General features: G+C 39.3%; 1 protein-coding gene across 4 annotated transcripts in view; it reads right to left on the bottom strand.

The window, feature by feature from the left end:
- NCOA7 (nuclear receptor coactivator 7) overlaps positions 1 to 27,247 on the bottom strand; it is a 157,275-nt gene that overhangs the window by 113,173 nt on the left and 16,855 nt on the right. For all 4 annotated transcript variants that reach the window (XM_042939755.1, XM_042939754.1, XM_042939756.1 and 1 more), the window contains exon 2: positions 18,948 to 19,060. In XM_042939755.1, the coding sequence (XP_042795689.1) occupies positions 18,948 to 18,997 (50 nt within the window). In that variant the 5' untranslated portion in view covers positions 18,998 to 19,060. The remainder of the gene's footprint in view (positions 1 to 18,947; positions 19,061 to 27,247) is intronic.

Below are 27,247 nucleotides of genomic sequence, written 5' to 3'. Positions count from 1 at the left end.
TTTTGTTTTTTAGATCCAACATACGGGTGAACCCACAAATGTCTGCTGAAGGAAAGGGCAGACAAGTATGATCTCGTGGGCAGATTCTAAAAGGAAAATGGTTCAAGGGTGATATGTTCTTCTAAAACAAATTCTGTCAACTCCATCACAAATGGGTCTGTTGAAGAGGCAAAGCAGAAAGCATCTCAAGAAATAAATGTGTCCCAATGAGCTCAAGTTTTCAGTGGGCACGTACAAAAGGTGGCAGAGAGGCACAAAATGCAACAAGCAAAAGCAACAAGCAAAAGACAGAAAACTGTAAGAACAATGGAAATCTGAAGCCCAGAATGAGCCGATGTTTGTAATCAGTGTAAAGGAAAAATTCACAAGGAAATTTTAGGGATGTTGAGAGAATGAGGCTGCAAGAAGCAATACAGCCATTGGCCATGGCACGCTGGATGAAGTCAACTTAGAAGAGAGAGAAAGTAGACCTAGTCCACTCCAATGCTGCAGCTCTATCAAAGAGACTAAGTGAAAAACTAAAAAGGATAAAGCATCACAGCTAAGAAAATGAAATCCTGGATGAAGTCTCTAGCCCTATAAGAAACAATTCCCTGAGTTGTGGAACCATTGCCAGTAATCTCTGAAGAATCATAGAGAAAGACTGGAATTGGGAAAAAAAATTCTGGTTTTCAAAAGAAAAAAAAAACATATTCTAGAAATAGTACACTGAGCAGCTTGATAACGACTCCCTGAAAAATAAACTGACAGATATTAGACAAATCTTCTGTGATTAATTGAAGATAAATTGTTGACTGCCGGGAACCACCATGGGTATACGAAAATGAGTGAAAACTAACATAATTCTCTCTTTTTTTTTTTTTAACAGTATTGCTAGATTTGGCATGTCAATGGGCATGACACAAGGTACAGTATATCAAGATTTCACTAAGGCCCTTGAAAATGTCTGACACTACCTTATTAAAAGATGGAAACAGAGAATTCAGTTAAGTGAACTTATGCAAGTTGATTTATAGCAAGTTGAAAGACTTAAAGATAATTATTTAATCCACCAATGATACTAATGTGCCATAATGCACACAGCTTTCCAATTCAGCATTTTCATCAACCACTTGGATAAGGACACAGAAAGCATGCTGTTCAGGTTGTATATCTGATCCGAGATAGGAAGGACAGGAAATATGTTTGATGTAAAAAATCAGCCTTCAAAATTTCTGGAAAATTAGAATAATGGCTGGAAAACAAACAAGATAAAATTAAAACTCTAATTCACAAGGGAAAAAACTTTTTTCCCTCAGTGTGAATACAACTGTTGTCAACAAACTAATACAATATAATGCTATATTAACAAAAATAAAAGGATAACAAGTAATATTCCTATCAATGCATTAATCAGACCAAACCGAGGTAGTAAAGAATCAAAAACCTGTCTTAGATGGAGAGATTTAAAAACTTAGAATATTTAGCATGGAAAAGAGAAGGTTCAAGAAGAAAATGGTGTTACCTTCAAACATATACAATGATAATATATAAAAAGAGGATTTTATTTATTCTGTGTGGATCCTAAGTAATTGACAATAAGTAGAATAAGTTGAAAAAATAAATTTTAACTAAAAACTTGAAAACAAATTTCTACTAACAAAAACTTTTCAATCAAGAAATGAGTAGCCTTGGGAGTCCTTGGGACACCCCCATTGCTGGAAAAGTTCAAATCCAGGTTGGAAAAGGCCTATTTGTCAGATGCAGTGGAGATTCTGTCCTTGGCATGGTGGCCCCGATGACCTTAACCCTTCAGCAAAAAGATTTTATGCTTCTGAAATTAGAAATGATGCCCATATCAAGAAGATGAGTAGAAGAAAAATGACATGTCAGGCCAACATGAACTGACATTTACTAAAGAAAATGCTCTTTTCTTTCTAATCTCTCCATCACTTCTTCCAGGCTCCCCGGGCATTACCTAATGACTACATTACCTAGTTCCTCTACACCCCACACCCACTGCTAGAGAGGGACTAAAGTTCCTCATCTGATGTGCCTATAAAATTAAGTCATTGTGAAACACTGCACTCAAAAAAGGTCTTGGAGACTGCCGTTAGAATTCTGATTGCAGGAAAAGAAATTTAACAGTTGTTATCAGAGCTGTGCAGACATAACCACTCTGCTGCACAATGTTTACTTGAAAATGCAGGAAGATTTGCTAATGGCTTGCTTTCTGTGCAGAGAAGAGGATACTACAACAGGCAACTCCAGAACAGTAGCTGCTCTCATCAAACATACTGCGCATCAAGCTCCTATACAGATGTCATTTCCCACAGCATTAAGATTAGCATTCTTCATTTAAAATAGACATGAACGATTAATGCTCACCTATAACAGAAAAGTTATATTAAAACACCAGTATTTTTTTTTTTTTTTTAATTTTAGAGAGAGAGAGAGAGAACATGCACGTGAGCAGGGAAGCAGGGCGGGGGGGGGGGAAGAGAGAGAATCTTTTTTTTTAACTTTTTTTTTTAACATTTATTTATTTTTGAGACAGAGAGAGACAGAGCATGAACGGGGAAGGTCAGAGAGAGGGAGACACAGAATCTGAAGCAGGCTCCGGGCTCTGAGCTGTCAGCACAGAACCCGATGCGGGGCTCGAACTCACAAACCGTGAGATCATGACCTGAGCCGAAGTCGGCCGCTTAACCGACTGAGCCACCCAGGCGCCCCGTGAGAGAGAGAGAATCTTAAGCAGGCTCCATGTTCAGTGAGGAGCCTGATGCAGGGCTTGATCCCACAATCCCTGGGATCACGACCTGAGCTGATGTCAGGAGTTGGACACTTGACTGACTGGGCCACCCAGGTGCCCCAAAAGGCCAATATTTTATTTTTAAAGATTTTTTTTTTAAGTTTATTTGTTTACTTTAAGAGAGAGAGAGAGAGAGCATGAATGGGGTAGGGGCAGAGAGAGAGGGAGAGAAAATTCCAAGCAGGCTCTGAGCTGCCAGCACAGAGCCTCATGTGCGCTCGAATTCATGAACTGTGAAATCATGACCTGAGACGAGATCAAGAATAAGATGCTTAACCGACTGAGCCACCCAGGTGCCCCACTAAACAGCAATCTTTTAAAACCCAGTCACTTATAGTTTCTTTTTTAAATTCATATCAATAAAGAAAAAGCCTTAAACACTGAGGAATTCTCCAACTACCCTTTGACATATATTACAAAAGAGGACACATTACTGTTAAAAAAATTATGACAAAATTTCTACAAACTTCTAAATGAATATACTACAATTGAAATTTTCTAATATGGAATAGAATTGTTCTAATTATTTTTATACTATTGGAAGGCAGTATAGAAGTAGTAGTTAATAAAGGCCTAAGAGTTAAACACAGAAGGAAGAAATCCTGACTCGATTACTTATTAGCTATGTAACTTGGGGAGTTACTAGAGCACTCTAAGCCTGTTCTCTTGCCTGTCAAATAGGAAAATACCACCATCCACCTCATGGGTTATTATGGCGATGAAGTGAGGTCATATTTGTAAACCTCCTGGCATAGAGTGAGGAATCAGCAAAGAAGAGGGTAGAACCACCAATATATACAAGTATAACTTTAAACATGTTATAGACCCTGGATGGACAGTGTATAGGCAACCTGGCCTGGCTCATCTCCTGCTTTATTGCTTTGTTAATGTCCTCATGACTTTACATAAGGGTCACACATCAAGCTGGCCTCTCTGAGGAATCCCCCCCTCCACCTCTGATGGACCATCCCCATTAACTGACAAAATGCTTTACTTCTCTTCCTCCTCCATCTTTATAAACTTGCTGTCCTTGACCTCCACATCTCCCTCTTGCCATGATCCTAATTTTTGGCTTCCTTTCCCAGCCAAGTTCCCAGAAGAATTGCCTAGAAGCTCTATGTCCATTCCCTTACTTCCCATTTATATTACACTGGCTTCCCTCACTACTGCACTGAAACTGTTTTCATTCAATCAGTGACGTCCAAGTAGCCAAACCTAATGGATACTTTTCAGTCCTCATCTCAATTTACCTCTCAACTCTCATGACCATTCTCTCTTTCTTGAAATGCTTGCTCTTTGCTCCTGGCTGCTGTAATTCCGTCTCTTTTGGATTTCATCCTACTAGACCACTAAATGTTGGAGTTCCTCAATTCTGTTCCCCATTCCTAAGTTCTGTTCTCTTTTCACGTCACATTCTTTCCCTATATGATCTCATCCATTCACCTGCTGGCTGGGCCCAAGAACTCCTCAATTTCTATCTCAGCCCAGACCACTCTGCTTTCATTCCAGGTACACATACCCAACTATACATTTACTGGTTCCACTTGGATGTCTCATAGGCATCTCAAAATTAACACATCCAAACTTAAATTCTTGAGATTCCCACTCAAAGTTGTTATTTTCCCAGTTTTCCCATTTTATTTAACAGCATCTCTATTCCTCTGGTTGCTTAATCCCAGTTCCCAAACTTGGCCAACAACCCCCCACGTGACTTGCCCCACTTCTCCACCCTTTTTGTGCAATCCTCCCCTAAAGCACTCTGTTCCAGCCACACTGGCCTTGTTGCAGACCCAGGAATCTGCCATGCCTTCTCCCCACTTAAGGTTTTTGAATCTAAGTGTTTCCTGTACTTAAAACAGTCCCCTCCATTTGTTTTTCCCCAGCCCTTCTCTTAAACACACATTTCATCTGACAGATCCTGCCCATACCAAGATCAGCTCAAATATCATTATTCTCTAGAAGTCTTCCTTGAATATCACTCCTATCTAAAATGGATACTGCCCTTAAAATTCTTTGGAACATCCTGTTGTTTTCCCTCATGGCAAACTCTGAAATTTCTAATGACATATGCATTTATATTTCCATATTTAATGTCTATGTGAAAAGTAATCTCTGTAAGAACAAGTCCCACGTTTGTTATGTTCATTATGTTCACCACGCTACCCTCTGGGCTTAACTCGTGTAGGCACGTAAGGTCTTTCTGAATATAAACCATGCACAAGTTTCTCCCCATAACACAGAATATATTTCAAACCCAAGGATAAACACTATATGACTTTAATAAAGTCTCACATTTGAGTAAGTCAAAGAACTGAGAGATATCTTAGGTATCTACTTGCATCAGATAATATAAAAACCAAAATGAGCACTTATTCAAACTTAGAAAAAGGTTTTTCTGTGCATTAAAAATAAACAGGAAGAAAGTCAAGATTATGTAGAATACGTTCATAACTCAATTAATTTTATAATATTAAGTTTTCAGTGACCTGTTAAGACAGCACAAATTGAGCTTAGATTAAATATGTGTGTTTATAACTAATTTTTATGTTTAAAAAAATCCATATATTCTTATAAAAGAAAAATAGTTATATGTTGACATATATATAGTATGTATATGCTACTTGTTTTTACTTTTAAAATACATTTACTCGGGGCGCCTGGGTGGCTCGGTCGGTTAAGCATCCGACTTCGGCTTAGGTCATGATCGCACGGTTTGTGAGTTCGAGCCCCGCATCGGGCTCTGTGCTGACCACTCAGAGCCTGGAGCCTGTTTCAGATTCTGTGTCTCCCTCTCTCTCTGCCCCTCCCCTGTTCATGCTCTGTCTCTCTCTGTCTCAAAAATAAAAATAAACGTTAAAATTAAAAAATAAATAAATAAATAAATAAATAAATAAATAAATGGAAAGATATAATTAGGAAGTTGAAAATATTAAAAAAATAAAATAAAAATAAAATACATTTACTCTTATAAAGGAAAAATGTTCTGAAATCCTGATAATATACATTCAGGACTGTGGTTAAAAAAATTAAATTTCTCTCATTATCGAGTAAAAATAGTTGATTTAGCAAAGTAAAAGGAAACATCCCCCACAACACACACTTAAAAAAAAAAAATGATGGAGCCATTGAAATGGAGATGACTCAGTCCCCAGTGACCTCACCAGCATCTGCTTCAATTACCTCTGAAAATGAAATAACCAAATTACCATTTAGCTTTCTGCTGTGCTAACAAAATTAATCTGGAATATCAAAATTCATCTGCTTTAAATTATATATTATACAACTTCTAAACCAAAACCTCTTCTAGCTCTAAAGTGTGAAGAATATGCACCATGGATGTCATAATCGACAGTAACATAGTCCCAGAGACACAGGAAAAATTAATAAAATGATTAATGACTTAGCTCTAACCATCCTTGACAGTGAGTTAAATCATGCCACCTATTCAAAATTGGAATCAATTTTAAGTCTGTCCTACTTTGTATGATACATGTGTTCTTGAAAATACATATGCAAACTATATTTTAAATGCTGTAGAGTGATTCAGAAATATAACCAGTTTTTTGGTTTTTGTTTTGTTTGTAGTATAGAAAAGAATATCTAAAGCATGAATAACTCGTCTGTAACTTAGGTGCTTCCTAAGTTCACATGATCATATTTTGGTCATCTAGTCTGTCAAGTATTCCATAAATACAAACTAATAAATACCATTTTAAAAGTCAGACATATCACAAGGGGCGCCTGGGTGGCTCAGTTGGTTAAGCGTCTGCCTTCAGCTCAGGTCATGATCTTATGGTTCATGAGTTCAAGCCCCACATCTGGCCCTGCACTGACAGTGCGGAGTTTGCTTGGGATTGCCCCTCCCCCTGCTCATGCTTTCTCTCTCTCTCTCTCTCTCTCTCTCAAAATAAACTTTAAAAATAAAATAATAGATGTAATCCATTTTCTTGTTCTTGTTCTTCTATATCTTCTTCGTATGCTATGTTCACACCTAAACAATTTGTCTCACAACCAACAAGCTACATTTCTCATTTCAGTCCATGTTAGGCCCACCTCAAAGTCATCTTTGATTCTTTTTCCAAGTGAAATAAGGTACACCATTCTAGTAATGGAACCACCGAGGAAAGACCTCCTTTTTGCTCTCCACTAATTTCTGCTTCAACGGAAGCTAAATCCTGCCTTGCTTTGGGAGGAGACCTAGGGTTCTCCCAATCCAACTAACTCATCTTCCCTTTTTGTTTCAAGGACACTTGGATTCAGCCTCAATGGTACTAACACACTGGTCTGCTTCATTTGCTGCTGGATCACACTGCAAACCGTGAACCATGTGTCTTGCTTGGTCTCTTCTGAAACTTGGCCTGTTACCCTTTTTGCTACCAATTTCATTTAAGTGTGGGAAAGAAAAAGCTAGAACAAGTAGACAGGGCTGCTACAAATTCACTGGTATATCACTTAATGAGTTAAAAAAATATAGGGCATCAACCATTTTGTTTATGCAAACTTTACTCGAACCAGTCAATGAAGGAAAAGGGAAGTAAAAACGCATAAACACATGACCCATGGCTTAAGCACCACACATCTTTACAACAAAAGGGCTCAAGCAAAGAGCATCTCAGCTTGTTAGGACCTCTAACTATGCATCTAGAGAGGAAATAATAGGGGACTTCTTGCCACATCCCCAAAAATAGAAAGGTCAGGAGATTGGTGGCATTTTTGTTGGTACGTAGAGATTTTCAAAGTTCCCTTGAAAGACCAGAGATTCCCTACTTTGTTCCAAAGTTCCTAAAAACAATTTTGCATTGAAAATCCCCAAAAATAATAGTTTAGGGCATCTGGGTGGCTCAGTCGGTTGAGCGCTTGACTCTTGGTTTCGGCTTAGGTTATGATCTCACAGTTCGTTGAGATTGAGTCCCATGTCAGGCTCTGTGCTGAGAGCACTGAGCCTGCTTGGGATTCTCTCTCCTCTCTGCTCCTCCCCCACTTGCTCTCCCTCTCTCTCAAAATAAATAAATAGACTTGAAACAAAAAGAAAAAAGAAAATTCCACTTTAGTACTTTAATATATTTAATCTTTAAATCAGTCTCACTTATCCTCCCATGGATAACTGATAAAATTCTATAAATTCAATTCAAGATAGTTTAATGAAGAATATGGTATAATGATTATAGGTATGGGCTGTGAGGTCTAGCACAACAGGGTTGAGTCCTGGATCCTATGTGACCTGGGTCCTATGTGACTGTGGGCAAATTCCACAACATCTATAATAAAGCTTAGCAACTTTATCTGTGATTAGAATAACAGGACCTACCTCATGGAGTAATCAGAAGATTACATGAATACACAAATGTGTCTCTGTTACACAGTTCAACAAATGCTAGCTACCATTCACAGTGAATGACTGTTAGATGCAGGGCATAAAGCTAGACCTTGTCAGGAATATAAAAATGAAAAAGAACGGACAAAAACAACAAATAAAGTAGAGAAGATGACAGCGTTATGGGTACATTCAAAGACAGACTGTACGAAGAACGTCAAGAGAAGGCATTAGGAGGCCTATCAATGCCCTCTGAGTCCAGCGGCAGGGGAGGGCACATCTACGTGTGTGTGTGTGTGTGTGTGTGTGTGTGTGTGTGTGTGTGTATGTGTGTGTGTAGGGGTTAAGAATTAAATGAAACAGGAAAAGCGTCAAGGAGACAGTGTCACAATTACAGATGGGTTTGCTGTCACTGCATATAGGGAGAAGATGGTGATAGCAAAGTTTATTACACAAATGTGTAAGACATGTACAGAAAATCAAAGTAGGACATAAAGACAGAAAGGTAGGAATGAGCCATATGGTCTCGAATTTGAGAGACGAATTTGAGATTCAGAAGTGACACATCTGAACTGTGTCTCAGGAAGACTAATCTGGGAAGATGTGTGGGAAGATACGTACTTAGCATCTGATTTATGAGGGTAGAAGGGGTGACTGCTGGAATTTTCAGATACGAGTTTCAGGGGAAAAGAAAGAAAAATTCCTACTAAAATAACCGACAACTGGAGTCCACGCATGAGCTAGGAAGCTCCAGAGCGGCGAGCAAAAAGCATTTTCTGGTTCAGAACTCAATTTTCGCACACTGAAGAGTCACTGTACCAGCAATAATGAAAGTTTTCAAAGGCTTGTGCCAAACTGTCTCAAGCTGAGACAGTGCCAAATTTCAGACAAATTCAGAAATTAGTTCAGTTGAAGTCTTCCCCAACTGTCAGCAACATTAAAAAATGAGGCGGACAGCTTAAATCATTTACTTTTTCGAGGACTTTGGTCTTATCTGTGTCTAGAGTCTTGGGTCTTTCACTGAAGGCTGTAGCCACAGCATATTTATGGACAAGTTTCAAGGGACATATAAACTCCCTGAAAATTTAAGCCTGTGTATTTATTCTTTCTTTTTCTCATTTATTCCTATATTCCTCATTAAGACAGCATGCTCTGATGTTATTAGGTCTTATTTTTCACTGGAACTTGTTCTAAAGACTTTATATATGTATTTTAATTCAGTAGGTCCTCCAACAATATCATGAGGTAGGTACTACTGTTATTATTCTCATTTTAGAGAAAAATATACCCAAGGCCCCACAGCCAGTAAATAGTTCTACAGAGGAGAAACCTACCGGAGGCCCACAAACAAAAGTTCCCCAGGCTTCATAATCAAAATAGTTCCATTTGGTGGTTTTGTTAGGTTACAGCTTCACTGGGTCTCACTCCAGAATCTAGGACAATCCAGATTAGCCTGAGATTTCAAGGAAGAGGACACATGCTTTTTTGTCACTGATCCTTGAAATTAGTTTTATAGGGAGCCATTACACTGCACTGGGGGGAAATATATTTATATAACAGGTACTTTATGTACAGCTGTCTTTAAATAATTAGCTAATATGTATTAGATCAACAATTTTCAAAGAAATCTGTTGTTCAAAGAGGAAAAATAACCTCACTCTCAGGATACTAACCTCCAAAGACTCTTCTAAAACAATGAGTTCTTTTGATCCCACAGATCTTTTGGCCCACAATAAAAAATAATTGTAAACTGTGATTCAAGATATATGTATACTTGTATATATTTAAAACAAAATTTTCATAAAATATTATTGATTCTGACTACCTACAATGCACTCTGATATTTTATATTCAGTCTAGCATTAGTCCAGACTAATCTATTCTCTTCCATTCCATTAAAAAAAAAATGCTGGTTCTCATCCACTAAACTGATTTCAGGATGCCCCGATGGGTTGTAACCTACAGCCTGAAAAGCAGTATACTACATGGAATTAAATCAAGTAACTGCCTATTCCTTAAAAACAAAGCAAAAAAGCATGACTCTATCTGTTAATGTCTAAATGTTCATAAGCCTTTTCTTTAATCTGTAGAAAAAAGTTAATGATTTCCTAAAAACATCAGCAGCTCAAACTTGACCATGGATATTTTTCCCATTAATGAATGACAAGCGATATGTAAATGTTCTCTTAAGAGCTGCTTGATCTGAACTCAATCAAAATAATAGGAAACATAAGCCTTAAACAACATTACAGCTCATTCAAGAGTTTAATTGGTAATTAGTAATATTTTCAAATAAAGCACAAGCTGCTCTTTTATGCAAAATGTTTAAAAATATTCTTAATCTCTAAGATTAATAAAATTGCTGAATACAAAAAAATCTATAGTAATAAAAATTAAGGCTCACAAACCACTTAGGTTCTACATTCAAAAAGCCGTTTTAAATATTCTCAGTCTTTTAGTTGGTCAAAAAAGACTTAACAAACTTGCTACATGCCAACCACTATTTATTTAACAATGTAACATGGAAGGAGCACTGACCTATAGCAGAGTCCCACCCTTCCAGATGGCTCATTTGGGGGGAGACTGAGTGCAAACACATAAACAAGAGCTATGGATATCACACACGGAAAGTGTTCCTGGGCAGTGCTGTGGATCACTACAGGTACTAATGGCAACAGCCATCTTGGATGGTTCTTAGAAACTGAAATCAAATATGGTTTCCAGTAAAACCAACTAAAACACTTCCAAACCCATGTACAATTTTCCCTACTTACCACATTATGATGCTACTAACATGTTCTAATCCCCCTCTCAAAGTACAAATTAATGCTTAAGGCAATGTAAACTGAGAAATATGGAATAAAGAAAAACAATCAGTGATACAGACAAAGTAGACTGGGATTCAGGGCTCAGATCGTCGATTTAAAGGCTAAGTGATTTGAGGCAAGGTATTTAACCTCCCAAACAACAGATCCATCATCTGCATTTATATCTACTCATATGATCATTGTGAAGATAAAGTGAGAGAACGCACATGAAGGTACTTTGTAAAGTGCCAAAAAATGTTATTATTATTAACTTTTATTAGATCACTAGACAGAGAGAAACTGAGAGAATAAAATATTAACCAAATATGAAGCCAGTACAGAGTTAACACTTACCAACACTTAAAACAGTTCTATTTGCTTTTCATGTACCAACTCAATTAAAACCTGCATTATGACTGAATATCTGAATCCAACTACTGGTAATAAGAAAGTTTCTCCACAAATCTTGGACACACTAAGGTTCTACTCTAACGGTCCTTGGCCAGCAGGAAAAAACAATCTACAGACTGTTAATTAAAGGAAGGGCAAGAGTTCACATCACACCACTCCACCCATGTGGTATATTCATTCTTAGCACAGGCATACCACAAAGTGGCAGCTCTTTCCTCGAGTTCAAAGACAGGCTTTGTGGGGCTAGAGAGGGGGAGACCTCTCTGTATCCTCAGCAATGCTGCACATCAACCAACCAGACCCATCCAGTTGACACCTACCACTGGATCTTAGACTCTACTTGCCCAAAAGGGCATTCTGGGTTTTTCTGTCCAAATGTATTTCTGCATTCATTTCTATCATAGGCAACTACTCTTTTCAGATAAGAGCAAACCTAGCGAGTAACGTGGATATCTGCAATGTAAAACCCTGACTTACATGGGTGGGATATCCAGACTACATGTTTCCTACTGCCCTAGTTGGTTAATACTCTGATGTTAAACTTGACAAGATGTAGTATGGGATGTCCTCAAGCCATAAACAAGTTTTGTTTTGTTTTTTTAAAGGTCATTTGGGGGAGCGTGGGTGGCTCAGTCATTCGAGTGTTCAACTCTTGATTTTGGCTCAGGTCACGATCTTGCGGTTCTTCAGACTGAGCCTTGTGTCGGGTTCCTCACTAACAATACAGAGCCCTCTGGAGAGTCTCTCTCTCTCTCTCAAAATAAATAAACACAAACTTCTTAAAATGTTTTTAAAAAGGTCACTTAGAACTTAGGATGTACTTCTGCACATTAATTCACAATGCTGTGAACCAACCTGTGTTCTACAGGGCCCGACGTACCACTAAGTTGCCACACTGCCAAGGGCAGTATTGCAGAGCGTAAGCTGTGGTTGAAGAAGGACAGAGCTGGGCTCCAATCCTGCCTCACCTGCCTGTTGTATAATCTCACTAAAATTTATTCAACTTCTCTGAGTCTAAATTTCCATAGCAGGCAAATCATATTTGGATATGAAAATTATGTATCAGAGGCTTGGTGTGAAGGTAACGTGGACCAGTTTTCCCAACCTTTTTCACAGGAAAGCATGCACAGAAGAGGACAGTACTCACACTGCACCCTGGAGTAAGATGCTACTCATGGCGAAAGGTGACCAGCCTATGTGGTCCTGCGTAGCCGGCCACTCTAAAGGCTGAGGGGTTGGTGTCTGTGGCACGTACGCCTGAGACATAAGAGTGTGTCAAACCCAAGTGGTGAGGCTCTGATTACCAGTAAATATACATAAAGTGGTCTGCTGTGAGCCCAGCAGATCACTGACAATTTCCCCTCATAGGTTTGGGCTCCTACTCTGAAATAAAGAGAGTGCCCTAGAATTCTCAAAGCCCTTTGGACTATGTAATTCCACTTTATACCATTCCAGAACCTGGCTGTGCTGAGAACAACGTACGTTTGTGTGATTCCACTGTGGACCGTTATGATTCCTCCTGCCTCCCCAATTTGAACAACAAGAGCAGCTCATGGGATGAGTGGGGTATCAAGAAGAGGATTTCCGGGTGAAGATGGAGGTGCAGGTAAGCACAGAAGCTAGAGTCAGAGGTGACTGAGTACGCACTGTGCCCAGCATTCTGCATATGTTACTTTAATCTTCACAGCTATCTTGGTTTGGTTTTGTTTGGAAGAAGGAGCCACACAACGTATTATGCATATTTAATAAGAAGACTATCCAGTGGGTTCCAATATCAGACTCCAAATCCTCCTCCCTAGAAGAAGGGGTCAAACCTCAATCAGTGTAGACAAGGACCAGACCTGATTCAACTGTGGTCCTCCTCCTTTGGACTTCATCTCCTTGGTTCAGGCTGGGAAGTTTCCTTCTATCACAGCCATTTTGTTAGTGGATTATTATTAGTCACACTTAACAACAAGAAATGCAGGGTGAAATTTAGAAAACTTGGCCAAGGTTATTTACTAGACTGGTTTTCAAACACTAGGTGTTCTGCTGATGGGTCAGAGGTTCAAGGATGAAGAACCACCAGGGTAGAGGTTGGGGATGGAAGCCAGGGGTGTCAGAGGAGTGGGGGTCGGAGCTCACTCGGCATCCTGCACCCTTCAGGGTTTGGGGTGGGAGAGTGAGGCAGAAAGAAGAGTGTCATTCCCCTCCGTGCTTCACACTACTGGCTCTGAAGGTGGTGGGTTAGAAGACAGCAAGTGGCAGCAGGATCTCTGCCTCTCCTGAGAAGCAGGAAAGAGTGGGAAGAGGCCAGCAAGTCTAGGGAAGAGGGACTTGTCTGAACAACACAGAGTCTACTGGTCTCTACTGCTCAGTGCCTATTCACAAGGCCTGTCAGACCTTATCAGAGGGGAAAAGTAAATGTACAAAATACCACTTCGGGTTAACTGAAAATAGATTGTTGATATCCTAAATTAACCCTCAATCCTGAAAGCTAGGTTTTTAAAAAGTGTTCAAACACACAAAGAACATAAAAGGACCTGCACAAAAATCAATAAATGGGTTCTAAATTCTGCAAAAGCTAACTAATGTCAAAGACAATGTGGAAGAGTTCTGTGTGGCACTATTGAAGAAAATACCTACATTCTAACTCGAAGGGGAAGGGAGAACAGAGGCCACAGTGAATAATGATGACTCCACATAACACAGGGAGTATAATTTGCTTTAATAATTCATTTGCTTTCAAGATATGTCATGTATCAAGGAATTAATACACACAAATATAATATACCAATTTTGTATACACAAATTCTTTGCAGAAGCATGGGGAAAGGTCTCATGAATCATTCGATCTGGAATAGACAACTGGTATAAAACACCACCAAAGATCTGAAAACTAGGTGGGTCCGGGCCAGGAGATCCTGAAAACTCCTTGGTACTCATCCAGAATAAATCTACCTACTAGTGATGCTAATTCACCCTTCCATTTAGAGTTAAATAGGCACATTTCAAGATAAATTATAAAAAAGGAAGTAATGGGTGATCCTCAAATCACTAATTTCAGTCTAAAATTATTAAAATATGGTCTGTTAAACTTAACTTTGTTTGATGCTAAATTCAGAGAGAGGGAGAGGTACATCAACAAAGGAGGTAGAGTAAGGATTATTTACCAAACACAACCATACAACGTTTATGAAATGATATGGTTAAATAGTACACCAAGAAAACAGAAAACAGAGGCTATTTAATTACATGGAAGGGAAAAGGGATGAGGGAGGGGAACAGAGTTTAACATTTAAAATTTAAAATTTTTAGGGTTTCAGAAACATATTATGGTAATAGGTAGAAATAAGGACAAATCTTCCTTTTGATATACTCTGCACACTAGTAGAGATTTGTGTAAGGTAGTGTGAGTTCATCAATTCAGCCTTACCCTTGGTCTGACTTTACAGTCTGCTGTAGAAATCTTGCCTGGACTGCCCATAGGCACACCGCTCCAGAGAAATCAGCCCTATGTTGTCAGAAACTGACTTTCAAGTGGGTCCTATTGGGAATTCCACATTATGGCAATTCCATAGTTCAGTCAGAAAGCATTTGAAAAGATTTATAACTTTGGTTGGCTCTTTTCTGATAATGGAGGGCTATTGGGTTTGCCTTTTGCCTTTAAGAGCTTGACCATTTTTGGCCACCAAAGCATTGTAACAACTAAACTACAGTTTGTTTGTTCTCTCTTTCATTTCCCAGTAACTAATCATGTTAATGTGCTGTTAGAATAGCATCCCTGACTTTTTGTTCTTGGCCTGTTATCCTTATGCTCTGAAGGTCATACTTAATTTTTGGCTATGTTTTCCTTTTCATTGTTAGAATACTTCTCACAAGAGGTCAAGGCAAGCATGACAATTAAATTTTACATTTTTGAGCTGAAAAAACTGTGCTGTTCTTCCAGAAGGGTTTCATCTTGCATTGTAATGAGAGGTGGTTAACATTGAGCAGATTGCTTGTGAGCCACTAGTTACCCTCATCGTTGGAATCAGTTTAGATTTAAACTTAGAAGTCACTACAGCTTTGAAATCACTACATAGGGTATCCATAGGCAGAAAAATAAAAAAATAACTTTGAATCAAACTCATATCCCATATAAAAATTAATTCAAAATGGATGGCTGAGGGGATGCCTGGGTGGCTCAGTCGATTAACTGTCAGACTCTTGATTTCGGCTCAAGTCATGATCTCACGGTTCATCAGTTCAAGTCCCACACTGGGCTCTGCACTGAGAGTGGGAAGCCTGCTTGGGATTCTCTGCCTCCTCTCTCTCTGCTCCCTCCCTGCTTTTTCTCTCTCTCAAAAATAAATAAATTTTAAAAAATGGATGACCAACAAATATAAAACATAACAGTATAAAACTTTAAGAAAAAAAAGACAAAAGAAAATCTTCAGGACCTATGACTAGGTAAAGAATTAGACTTGATACCAAAAGCTGAATCCATAAAAGGAAACACTAATAAATTGAATCGCATCAAAAGTAAAAACTGATGCTCTCCAACAGAGGCTGCTAAGATGAAAACAAAAGCTATAGACTGGGAGAAAATACCTATAAACCATCCGTCAAAGGACTAGTATTTAGAATGCATAAAGAACTCTCAAAACTTAATAAGAAAACAGGCAAAAGAAAAGAAAAGACATTGCACTGATGATAGATAGATAACTAATAAGCACACAAAAAGATGTTCAGATTCTTCAGTCACTAAAGAAATGCAAATTAAACCAGGAGATACCACTACACATCTATCAGAATGGTTAAAATAAGAAAGAGTGACAATACCAAATGCTGATGAGGCTGTGGAGAAACTGGGTCATTTACGCAATGCTGATGGGAAGGCAGGTAAAGTGGTACAGACACTCTGGAAAAGAGTATATGGCAGTTTCTTACAAAATTAAATATGCACGTCACATCTGACCCAGCAATTCCACTCTTGGGCATTTATCCCAGAAAAATTAAAACCTGTATTTACACAAAAACTTGCACACAAATTATCTCAGCAGCTTTAGTTGTAATAGCTCCAAACTGGAAATAAACCAAATGTCCTTCAGTGGGTGAATAGTCAGAAAATTATGAGATATGCATACCATGGAATACTACTCAGCAATAAAAACAAACAAATTATTGATACATGCAACATCTTGGACAGACCTCAAGTCTGAAAGTCTGTGTACCCCCAAAATGTGTATGTTCAAACCTAATGCCAAACGTGATGGTGTTAGGAGGTGGAGCCTTTTGGGGGTGATTAAGTCATGAGGATAGAGCCTTCACAGATGGGATTAGTGCCCTTATAAAAGAGGTATGAGAAGGCTCCTTGCTCCATCTGCCATGTGAGGTTAGAGCAAGAAGATGGCCTTGTATGAACCATAGAGAGGGCTCTCACCAGACGTAGAACCTGGAACCCTGGTCTTAGACTTCCAACCACCAGAACTCTGAGAAATAAATTTCTGTTACTTGTAAGTCACCCAGTCTGTGCTGCTTTGTTATAGCAGTCTTAATGGGGTATAAAACATAAGAATTGCACTAAGAGAAAAAAAATCTAATCTCAAAACGTTACATATTATGATTCCATTTATATAATATTTTCAAAACAACAAATTACAGCAACTGAGGACAGATCAGTGGTTGTCAGGGGTAGCAAGTATAGGGAAGGAAGTGAATACAGCTACAGAAGGGTAGCACATGAGATCTTTTTGATCAGTATCTTCATCGTTGATGTGGCCACAGAAATCTATACATATGATGAAATTACATGAACTAAATACATACAAATACACAAATGAATGCTTGTAAACCTGATGACATCTGAATAAAGTTGGTGGAGTGCATCAATGTCAATTTCCTAGTTGTGATACCATAGGATAGTTACATAAAGTGTTACCATTGTAGAAACTGGATAAAGCGCACAGGATATCTCTCTGTAGTATAGCCTACAACTATATGTGAATCTACAATTATCTCAAAATAACACATTTTTTAAAATTGCTATATAGTTCTTATTTATTCTAAGTGCCCTCTTTTTAATGTTTCACTCATTAGATGCCTGATTTCTTCCTTCCCCTATCTTGCTACTCTCTGTAGTCTTAATAGTGGAAAACATTTCACTGCAATTAGTCATTTAACTCTTGCCTTCCCAAAACTCTTATTCATACTTTACTATTACTAACTGGAGCACACCTTTTGGGAACAATGCTATACTTGAATAGTAACTCTTCAATGCATGAAATGGTCAAAATACTTTCCGAATCTTGGTTACTCCATTGGTAAAATAGGGGGAAACCTAGGTTAGGTTTCCTGTGAAGAAAAACAAAATAGTAAGTAAAGTACTTTGCACATAGTAGTTCCTTAAATGTTCATCGCCTTTATTTTCCTATTAACAATCTAAAACCTAGCTTAGGGGTGCCTGGCTGGCTCAGTCGACAGAGTATGTGACCCTCGATTCCAGGGTTGTGAGTTCGAGGCCCTTTCTTAAAATAAGTAAGTAAGTAAGTAAGTAAGTAAGTAAATAAATAAATAAATAAAGTAAAACCTAGCTTAATTTCTGGGTTAAAAACCTAACAAAAAACTGTTTTTCAGTTTCCAAGGCTTACATTTGGAAAACAAGAAATGCCTCTTTAACAAGCACAGACAGAGGATGTGGTGAGGCTGAATTCAGTTCTTAAAAAATATTTCAACTTAGGAGACCATAATGATAGTTAAAAAAATTGTTTTATATTTATTTATTTTTGAGAGAGAGAGACAGAGCGTGAGCAGGGGAGGGGCAGAGAGAGAGGGAGACACAGAATCTGAAGCAGGCTCCCAGCTCTGAGCTGTCAGCACAGAGCATGATGCGGGGCTCAAACCCACAAACGGCGAGATCATGACCTGAGCCCAAGTCAGACACTTAACCAACTGAGCTACCCAGATGTCCTAACCATAATGATAATTTTAAACCTATGTGTTCTCACTTTGAGTGAGACTCACTTTGAAAACATTCTTTCTGTCAAAATGGTGTTTTAGCGTATCATTCATTTTATTATGAAGAGTAGCTGCCCAATATATGGTTAAATCTATAAAGAGTAACCGATCATAAAAACCAGATTATATCTATTCACAAACAAACGACTGTATGTTAGATGAGTTCAGCTTTAATAATGACACAAACTCCAATGGTGGAAATGCATCCATTCCATCTACCCACAAAAATACTTTTTAGTAACAGAATCCTAACAAGGCAATAAGCTTTCAAGATGTCATAGATTTTCAGTTACTAAACCAATCAAGCTACCAAGCAGCAGGAACTAAGCATTTAGGATCTAAAATTCAATATAGGATGCTAAATGTGGGGATTCTGAGCAATGTGCAGCTCAGTGCATAATGACAGTTAGATTCTCTGAGCAACAGTGGCCTGAGAGAACTGTCAAAGGCAGAAAGACAAGAACCAAATGTTACTCCTCTACTGTAAGCAAGTAAAAGGATGACACAAAGCATATTTAACTTCTATTGGCTGCCTGCTTTGTTTATGAACACTTACAAAACACAGAATGCCAAGTCATACTTGAGGACAAAGTCTTCTCTCAAACATTTTCTTAAAGTACTGATAATTTTGCAAAGCAATGCTTACCGAGCAAAATAACTTTGTTTTCGTTCCTTCTTCTCTTCCTTGGTATCCATAATATACAATCAAAATGCAAAGTATTTGGAAAAGTCCTTCTTTTTAATCAGTGAGTCATAACCCTACAATAAAAAAAAAAAACAAAGTGACTATAAATTAAGAAGTTTGTAATAGCCAGTATGAAGAAGAAAGCAGAGTGAAGATACATGGCCCCACCACAAACAGAAGATAAACTTTAAGCTATAAAATGCAGTCATGTTAGTAATACACGAAATGCAAATACTCATGGAGGGTAATAAAAACCCACAATTAGAATGGAGGTGTTAAACTAACATAAAAGGTAGATATAGGAAAATAAACTGAAGTATTTTCCTCATAATCAACAATTATTTCAAAATGTGCTAAAAGGAAAACCACTGATTTTTGAAGATTTTAGGCTGCCTCTGCAGAATCTAATTATTTTTTTTTTAATTTACAAACTCATAATCATTTTTTACAAGTAATTAATAATGAATATGTCTCATACATAATTTTGAAAAATGGATCACTTAGGTGTTTTACAAGAATGTTCTTTCTTTAAAAATAACATCAGTGTTCCATTTTATTTTCGGAAACATGCCAGTGACTACATCCCACTTGAGCAAATGTGGAAATGAAAATACAAAGCCTCAGGAAGTTATTCTTCAAAATGGCTTTAAATGCCTGCTCTGCCTCTCCCTCTCCCTACCCTGCTATCCTCACCTATGCTTCCCAGGAGCGGCTTAAACCTATAATAAAAGGTTGTCTCCAGATCAATCTTCCTTAAACACCACTTTCATCATGCCACTCCCCTGCTCAAAATTTCCAATGTCTACTTACTGCCTGATTCACAAACCTAAATGTTCTGCAAAGCATTAACATTTCCTAAAATCTGTCCCCTCATCCTAAGGGGTATCAAAGTTAAAGCAAAGAATGTTCATCGATCAAAATTACTTGCTAATTCATTTCAATTCAATGAACAATTTTTCTTTAAGATTTCATTTTTAAGTAATCTCTGCACCCAATGTGGGGCTCAAATCCACGACCCCGAGATCAAAAGTCACATGCTCCACTAAGTCAGCCAGGGGCCCCTTCAATGACAATTTAATTCACATACATATTCGATGGAAGGCACTGTGATAAAAATCAGAGGCCACAGATACATAAGCCACGATATTTGCCCTAACAGAGTTTATTGTCTTACAAGGGAGATGCTTAGGATGTCAAGTCAATGGGACACCGACAGCTATGGCGGTGGCACAGGTGCTCCTAGAGCCCAGAGGAAGAATACTCAGCCTTAGGCAGGGCCCCCCCCCCCACACTCCCCATGCACCCCAAGATTTGAAGGATGAGTATGGGTTTCCTACTTGAAGGGTTTCCTGTGTTTTTCCTAGTAGGACACATATTTCCCTGCTGCTCCAGGATTAAATGCGAAGCAGGGCAATGGTGGGGTGAGGATGAAGACATGGGCAGGATTAGGGTCATGGCAGACCTTTTTATGTCACACTAAAGATCTTGATCTTAATCCTAGCTATGAATTGTGTGCCGCCCACCCTTTGCTGCTCCTATGTCAGACGTCACGAAGCAAATCGTGCTGCGCTCGCTACAGACATTACTGAATTGATCAACATGAGATAAAAGCAATTTTCTCATCCCTGATGTACATGAAAGAAGTTGCCAGAGCATTTTACATGAGGGAGTGTGATATACCCAGGCTGTAAGGATGGACTTGAGAGGGTTGAGAACAGCATGAAATAGATCTGTTGGGAAGAAATGACAGACGGTACAATAGTTCAAAGAGGAGGACCCACACTTAGGCAGCAGAATCCAACACAGAAAGACGGGGGAATGCATTCAAGAAATATTTAGGCAAATGAGTCAAGACCTGGTGACTCATTCAGCGTAGACAACATGACAGAGGCAAGATGAAGAATGCCCTCCAAATATGTGCTTGAGGGGCCAGGTGGAGGGTGACACCACAGATATGATACGATGGACGTGAAGCAGGCAGGCTGGGTGTGGGCTGGGGGCATGGAAACAGATAAAAGATCAATTTGGGACACGTTGCCTTTGAAGTGCCTGTGGGATAGTCAGCTGGAGACATTCACCAGACATTTGATTACATTTAAAGTACACGAGTGCAGTGAGGGCTAGGGAAAATGGTTTAGAAATTATCAGCATATGGTTGTGGTTAAATAAAAAAAAAAGAACGACAGCAAGCAAGCGAGCAACAGTATGATGATGATAACACTCTGCGAACACACCGCTACACCTAAAGCCCTGAATGGAAACAACAGGGCTGCGTTCTCCACTCCTACTGTCTTACCTCCATGTCCCTGGCATGTACCTTGCCCTCAAGGACTTTATCAACCGGTAAGGAAAATAAGATAAAAATATGTGTGCAATAATAAATAGATATGTGTGCAAATAACTAGAATAACAGGTAGTAACCCGGAGCTGTCCAAAGAAGTAAGCATACAAAAGACGCAAAGTTCCATTTTGATGGAGGTAATAAAGTAAGGCAGGGCAGTGAAAATTTGAACAGGTAAAGAGAAGGGAGAGACAGCATTCCAGAAAGAGAGATCAGCTGGGCACAGGTATGTACAGGAAAAGAACAAGACACAGTCAGGTAAGGACTGAGTAGCTACCAGGTAAGAAAAGGAAGCAATCCTAATGCCTGCCTACCGCAAGTCACTTACTTCAACATATCAGGCGCACGTTCTCTCTTCTAATCCTTACAACCATACTGTGAGTTTGGTATCCTTATTTCCACTAAACAGAGGCTGAGAGATACTAACTTCCCTAGCACCAGCTGTGGCAGAGCAGGGACTTAAAGCCAGTTTGGCGCACACTTCAATGCCTTTCAATAACCTGTGGAGCTAGAAACCTTTAGAAATGAGAAAAAGCAGTCTGGAATCAACAGCGTCCAATGCCTCAGCACAGATTCCGCAGGTTAGAACAAATGGACCTGGGCCTTGGGGAAGGGGGTCACTGAGATCTCCAGCAGGACCATGTCAGCTCAGTGGTGGGAGTAGAAGCCATACCTCAAGGAATGAGCATTCATTCAAGAAGCTGGGTGATGACAGCAGAGAAAGGAAAGACAGTGGTGTCCAACGCTCCTGAGGTCAGTCTCACACTGTGGGCTGAACCCACTGGGGTCCCCTCCCTGCCCCCAACTCTGTACCTTAATCCCTATCCTTTCTCCAGCTTCAAGTGACTTGCCTACACTCCTCTGTGTGACCAGATCCCGCATAAGGCCCAGCTCTGCTCTAACGCCTTCCCTGACCTCTCGTGTGCTCTCTCTCTTCCTTAGGAGCTTAGTTCACTCGCCACCCAACACTCACCGTGAGGCACTTAGTCATTCACTGTGTGATGATGCCGCTTCACTTAGCCTCCTCGGCCACAAACAAACCAAAAGCCCCTTCAAGTCAAAAACCACCAGATTTCACAACTTCCTTTTACTTCCCTAAATACCTAACGCAGAACCAAGCAGAAAAAAAATCCACATAAAAGCTAAGCAAGGAATCAATCCAGGATTGGAGCAAGGTCAATTATATGGCAAACAAATAAAAATCCGAGAACCACCGCCTGCCCCCCCTCCCCAATTAATAATTACTTGGGGGCAAGGGGTATAGATGCAAGCCAGTCTCTCTCTCAGACTCCAGGAAGGATGAGAATCCCAGCTCTCCGCCCTGCTCTGGGCCAGGTGGTTTATTTTAAAGTTCCTCTCCTGCACGCTGCCACATGTGATGCTCCCTGTTTATTAGATTTCTCCTCATGAATAAAAATGAAGTCATAACAATCTAATTGGAAAATTTTTATATTGCAAGCTGAGCCAGAAACTAATATTTGGTTCTAGTGGAAAAATATTGACAAAAATAAGCGCAAGAGAAAAAGATTAAATGATCCAAGAACTGACATCTGGTGCCGCTGTGTCTGTTTAGAACTTGCAAAGCTTCCCTTTTTTTAAATATTCTATTTGATAAATAAAAAACATACTAATCTCTGATTTCTTTTAAATTCCTGGGTATTTTTCTATTCCTTAAACAAGACATACGCAGTCCTTTCAGGTCAAGACACACCAACAGATTACCCAGGAAGAGAGCAGCAAAGGTGCCGTAAAAATGATTTGCACAGAGCACCATACAGCAGCCTTCATGCTTCACTGAGGAACCAGAGCTCCTTAAATCAATCTCTAATGGGAACTACATTTTCCATTATAAGTGGTTATAATGGGCTTCTTAAAAGCCCTTCTTTCATTTAATGTTGACTCTTCTTCACATCAATAAACCCGAGACTCATCCAAACACTGAATTACAAGACTCTCCTGCATTTACGGCACATTACAGACCAAAAAAGAATTTCATGAGGGAAGCACAAGACGAATCTTCTATCTAAATATTTCTGCTCCTGATCTTAAGTCAGGAGAGACAATTTAAATCTAAATTCAGTTCATTATGAAAATAAAAAAGGCACGTGCAAAATCCTTACCTCGTAAGAACTGCATTACCAGCAAAGTGTTCCCTGTTTGAGACCGTGGCACCACTCAGAAAGAATTTAAGCACAGAGCTATAGGAGACTCCCTAAGCACAATAAACCAGTGTGGACCCACACAGCCCAGGGTGGCTTTCTGACTTTGCATCTGATAGCTTGCAGCTCCTTGCACATTCAAGTATAACCAGCCTAGACTAGAAAAACACCAGTGTACCTATCATGGCCATAAACTGTTTTCCCAACAACATGTTTCCTATTATACAAATAAAATAATGGCTAGAACATGCTTTGAGGCTTGGTCACGCTAAGTTGGCCACTTAAGGAACAGACTAAACTGAACCTTTCTAATGCAGATACTTCCTTCTAGAAAATGCTTACACTTCTACAGAAATAGAGTAGGTGTTCAGTCATTCTCAAAGCTACACATCTAAACAAAGGAAGGATGTTCAAATTTCAGCATTAACCAAGGTAGATTTGAATACTCTCTTTAACAAAAAACATGGGAAGATGTAGAAATAGATACAAAAGGGTGCCACAAACATGTAAGGGGAGCATCAAGGAGATAACACCCCCAAGTAAACAAATGTGTGTCAGAAAACCAAAACAATAGAAAACAGAACCTAACAGCAACCCAAAGCAAAAAAGTTATGCCTGAATCAAGGTGATGATCAAGGACAGGCCAATGGTCTGCTACTTGGAAAAATGGGACAAAGCCAACAGATGGCAAAATAAATGGAGAACTCATCAGCTCTTATTCCATTACTCTTTGCCTAGGGAACTGAAATTAGAGCCATAAAGAATTAAACAAATGTGAGTTTCATTGAAGAGAAGTAGGGAGAGGGGTGCCTGGCTGGGCCAGTCAGTAGAGCATGCAACTCTTGATCTTGGGGTCCTGAGTTCAAGCCTCATGCTGTGTGTAGAGTTTATAAAAGGAGCAAAGTAGAGAGATTTTATCAAAGCTCCTAGATACTTTAAATGAAGACCCATCTCTAGGCTAGCTAGATCATTCTGTATGTTCCATCTAAGAGAATGTACAAATGAGATTTCTAAAAAGTCACTGGCAAGGTCAGGGATTGTCAAAGGTGTGAAGACTGCCAGCAGCATAACAGTGCACAAATACATTTTTTTTTAATTTTAATTTTTTTATTTTGGACACTGATAAAAATTTTTTTTTAATTTTTTTATTTTTTATTTTTTTAATATAATTTATTGTCAAGTTAGCTAACATACAGTGTAGTCTTGGCTTTGGGAGTAGATCCCTGTGATCCAACACTTACATACAAATTGTTGGGCAAATACATTTTAATTTTCAACAAAAGTAAGCAAAGGGATTGTGCAAATTACACACTGCACACCATTGCATAGATTCCCAGCAAAACATTAGAAATGATCACTACAGGCAGGTTAGCCAGGACTTGGAACAGCAGGCAGTGAAACCTGGGATACAGAATATTTACAGAAAACCAATGATTCAGCAGAACAACAACAAATGAACAGACCCCTTTCTGAAGCCTGTACCTTGGACCAAGTACTCTGCTGGAGACACATGATGAAGACAGCATTCATGGGCCAGGAAGTTCAGGTGGAACAGGCAACCGAAACCCACTGGCTCGTAAGACAAATGGCAAATCCTCTGATATGGGCAGAGCACGGAGGGGAAGCAACTAAAGCAACTAACTCTGCCAAGAGTTTCCCCAATGATGCATGCAGAAGAGAGGTTGGGCTCATTAGGCAGACTGAGGATGTGCAAGCTGTCATCAGACAATGTATGATGATCAGGGAATCCTGAGTGGTCTGGGATGGCTGGAGTACAGATCCAGTGGAGGGGAGGAATGATGGCTTATTCAAATTACACTGACCTAATTTCCCTCTTGGACACAGATACTGTTCTCATACATTACGGAAATGAGGTAAACACAGTATAACTACTTAAAGGCATTTGATAAGTTTCTCTTGATCCGTTTATCGATAAGATGGAGAAATGTGGGCTGGACATGGGTGGATGCTTCTATGATTAGGTCCATAAAGGAAAGCACTGAACCACTGTGCCAAGAGCTATGTGCTGACCAGCCCAGAGCAGGCAGGTGACCTCTAACTTCACCCTGGAGGGAGGATGCTAATAGCTTAATGCAGTATTTGTTCTTAGCCTCCATCCTCATCAGTAAATTTACCACTGACTTGGATGAAAATAGGGGCGTCCTCGTTAAACTTTTGGAAGAGGGGTAAATACCACCTCAGATAATAGTATTTGGATTCAGACAGACCTCAACAGTCTGTAAGAAGGTAGAATTTACCCCATATGAACCTGAGGTTTCACATATGGGTAAAGAACTAAGGAATGAAAGAGACAGAGTTTAGCATTAGCACAAGTGAATATGATCTGCACTTTTAGGTGATAATAAGCTCCATACACCCAGCAGTGTGATTCTAATGCCCTTCCCTTCAAAGCAAACAAAACAATCCCACTTAATCAGCCCAGAATAAAAAAAGATTATGATGGTCTGTGCCACCCTTCTTGAGGATTAGAATATATTAAAATGACTGCATTTAACTCTAGGTCTTACACTATAGGAGAAATACTAGGAAAGTGGAGGAACCAGGATGGTTAAGTGACGTAAAACTAAGTTTTAAGATTAATAGTCAAGGGAGCTCATCAGATTTAGCCTGAAAAGAGTTGGGATGAACTTGACAGCTACTTCAAACATCTGAAAGATCTTATCTGGTCTCAGATTTAGGCTTGTACCAATAGACCTTCAAGGGGAATAGGAATACCTAGGACCAAGCATAAGATACAGAGGGAGAGGGGTCTTGGCTTAACGTAAAGAAGAACTGTCTCACAGACAGATGCAAAGAGCCGCCTCCAGACAGGTTGGCTTCCTAATCTCCAAACGTGACTAAGCACAAGGTGAACAACCGCTTCAAGAGATCGCTGCAGACCAGCAGCTCTCAACCTTATCAAATCAACACCCTTCATCTAAATAAATGTGTATTTTATAATATGCCCCTTATAACACTGAAATGAAGTTCATAGCTAATATAACCTAGGTGCACAGTTAATTGTATGAAATCAATAAAATGCCCAAAGGAAAGTGATTTATAACAAGTATTTCAATAAGTAAATTCTCAGGCACAAGTTCACTAAAAGACATAATGAAATACTCAGATGCTTGCACCTACTTCTATAGGGCAAATTTAGCTATAGGAGAAATGGGATCAGAAACAATTTCATTACAAATGAAAATAGGAAAATGAAAAGCAGAGGTGAGGGGGATAAGAAGAGGTGGATAATGGGGCTGGGGTGCAGTGCATAGAACATTAAAATAAAAACTAGTGCCATAAATAATAACTGGGTATTTCTCTTTTTTTCCTGAATTTTCACTTATTTTGGAGAGGGGGGGGAGAGAAAAAGAGTGAGCGAGTGCATGAGTCAGGGAGGGGCAGAGAGAGAGAGAGGGAGACAGAGGATCCCAAGCAGCCTCCTTGCTGAGATCAGAGAGCCCCATGCAGGGCTTGAACCCAGGAACCATGAGATCATGACCTGAGCTGAAGTGGGATGCTTAACCGATTGAGCCATCCAGTCACCCCAATAACTGGGTATTTGCAAACATAGTAATTTAGAACCCTTTTCTTTAGAATGTCCCAATAAATATTCACATAGGTCCTACAGAAGATACAAAATTCCTGAGTGTAAGGGACAACCGCTTGTTGTCTAGAACTGTCCCACTCATTACAGGGCATTTGGCACCTCTACCGCCCCCCAAGTAAATGCCCGTAGTGCCCCCCCATTCTGATAACCA

This window comes from Panthera leo, chromosome B2 (assembly GCF_018350215.1).
Source record: "Panthera leo isolate Ple1 chromosome B2, P.leo_Ple1_pat1.1, whole genome shotgun sequence".
Classification (NCBI taxonomy): Eukaryota; Metazoa; Chordata; class Mammalia; order Carnivora; family Felidae; genus Panthera; species Panthera leo.
This window is presented reverse-complemented; position numbering and strand designations above follow the sequence as displayed.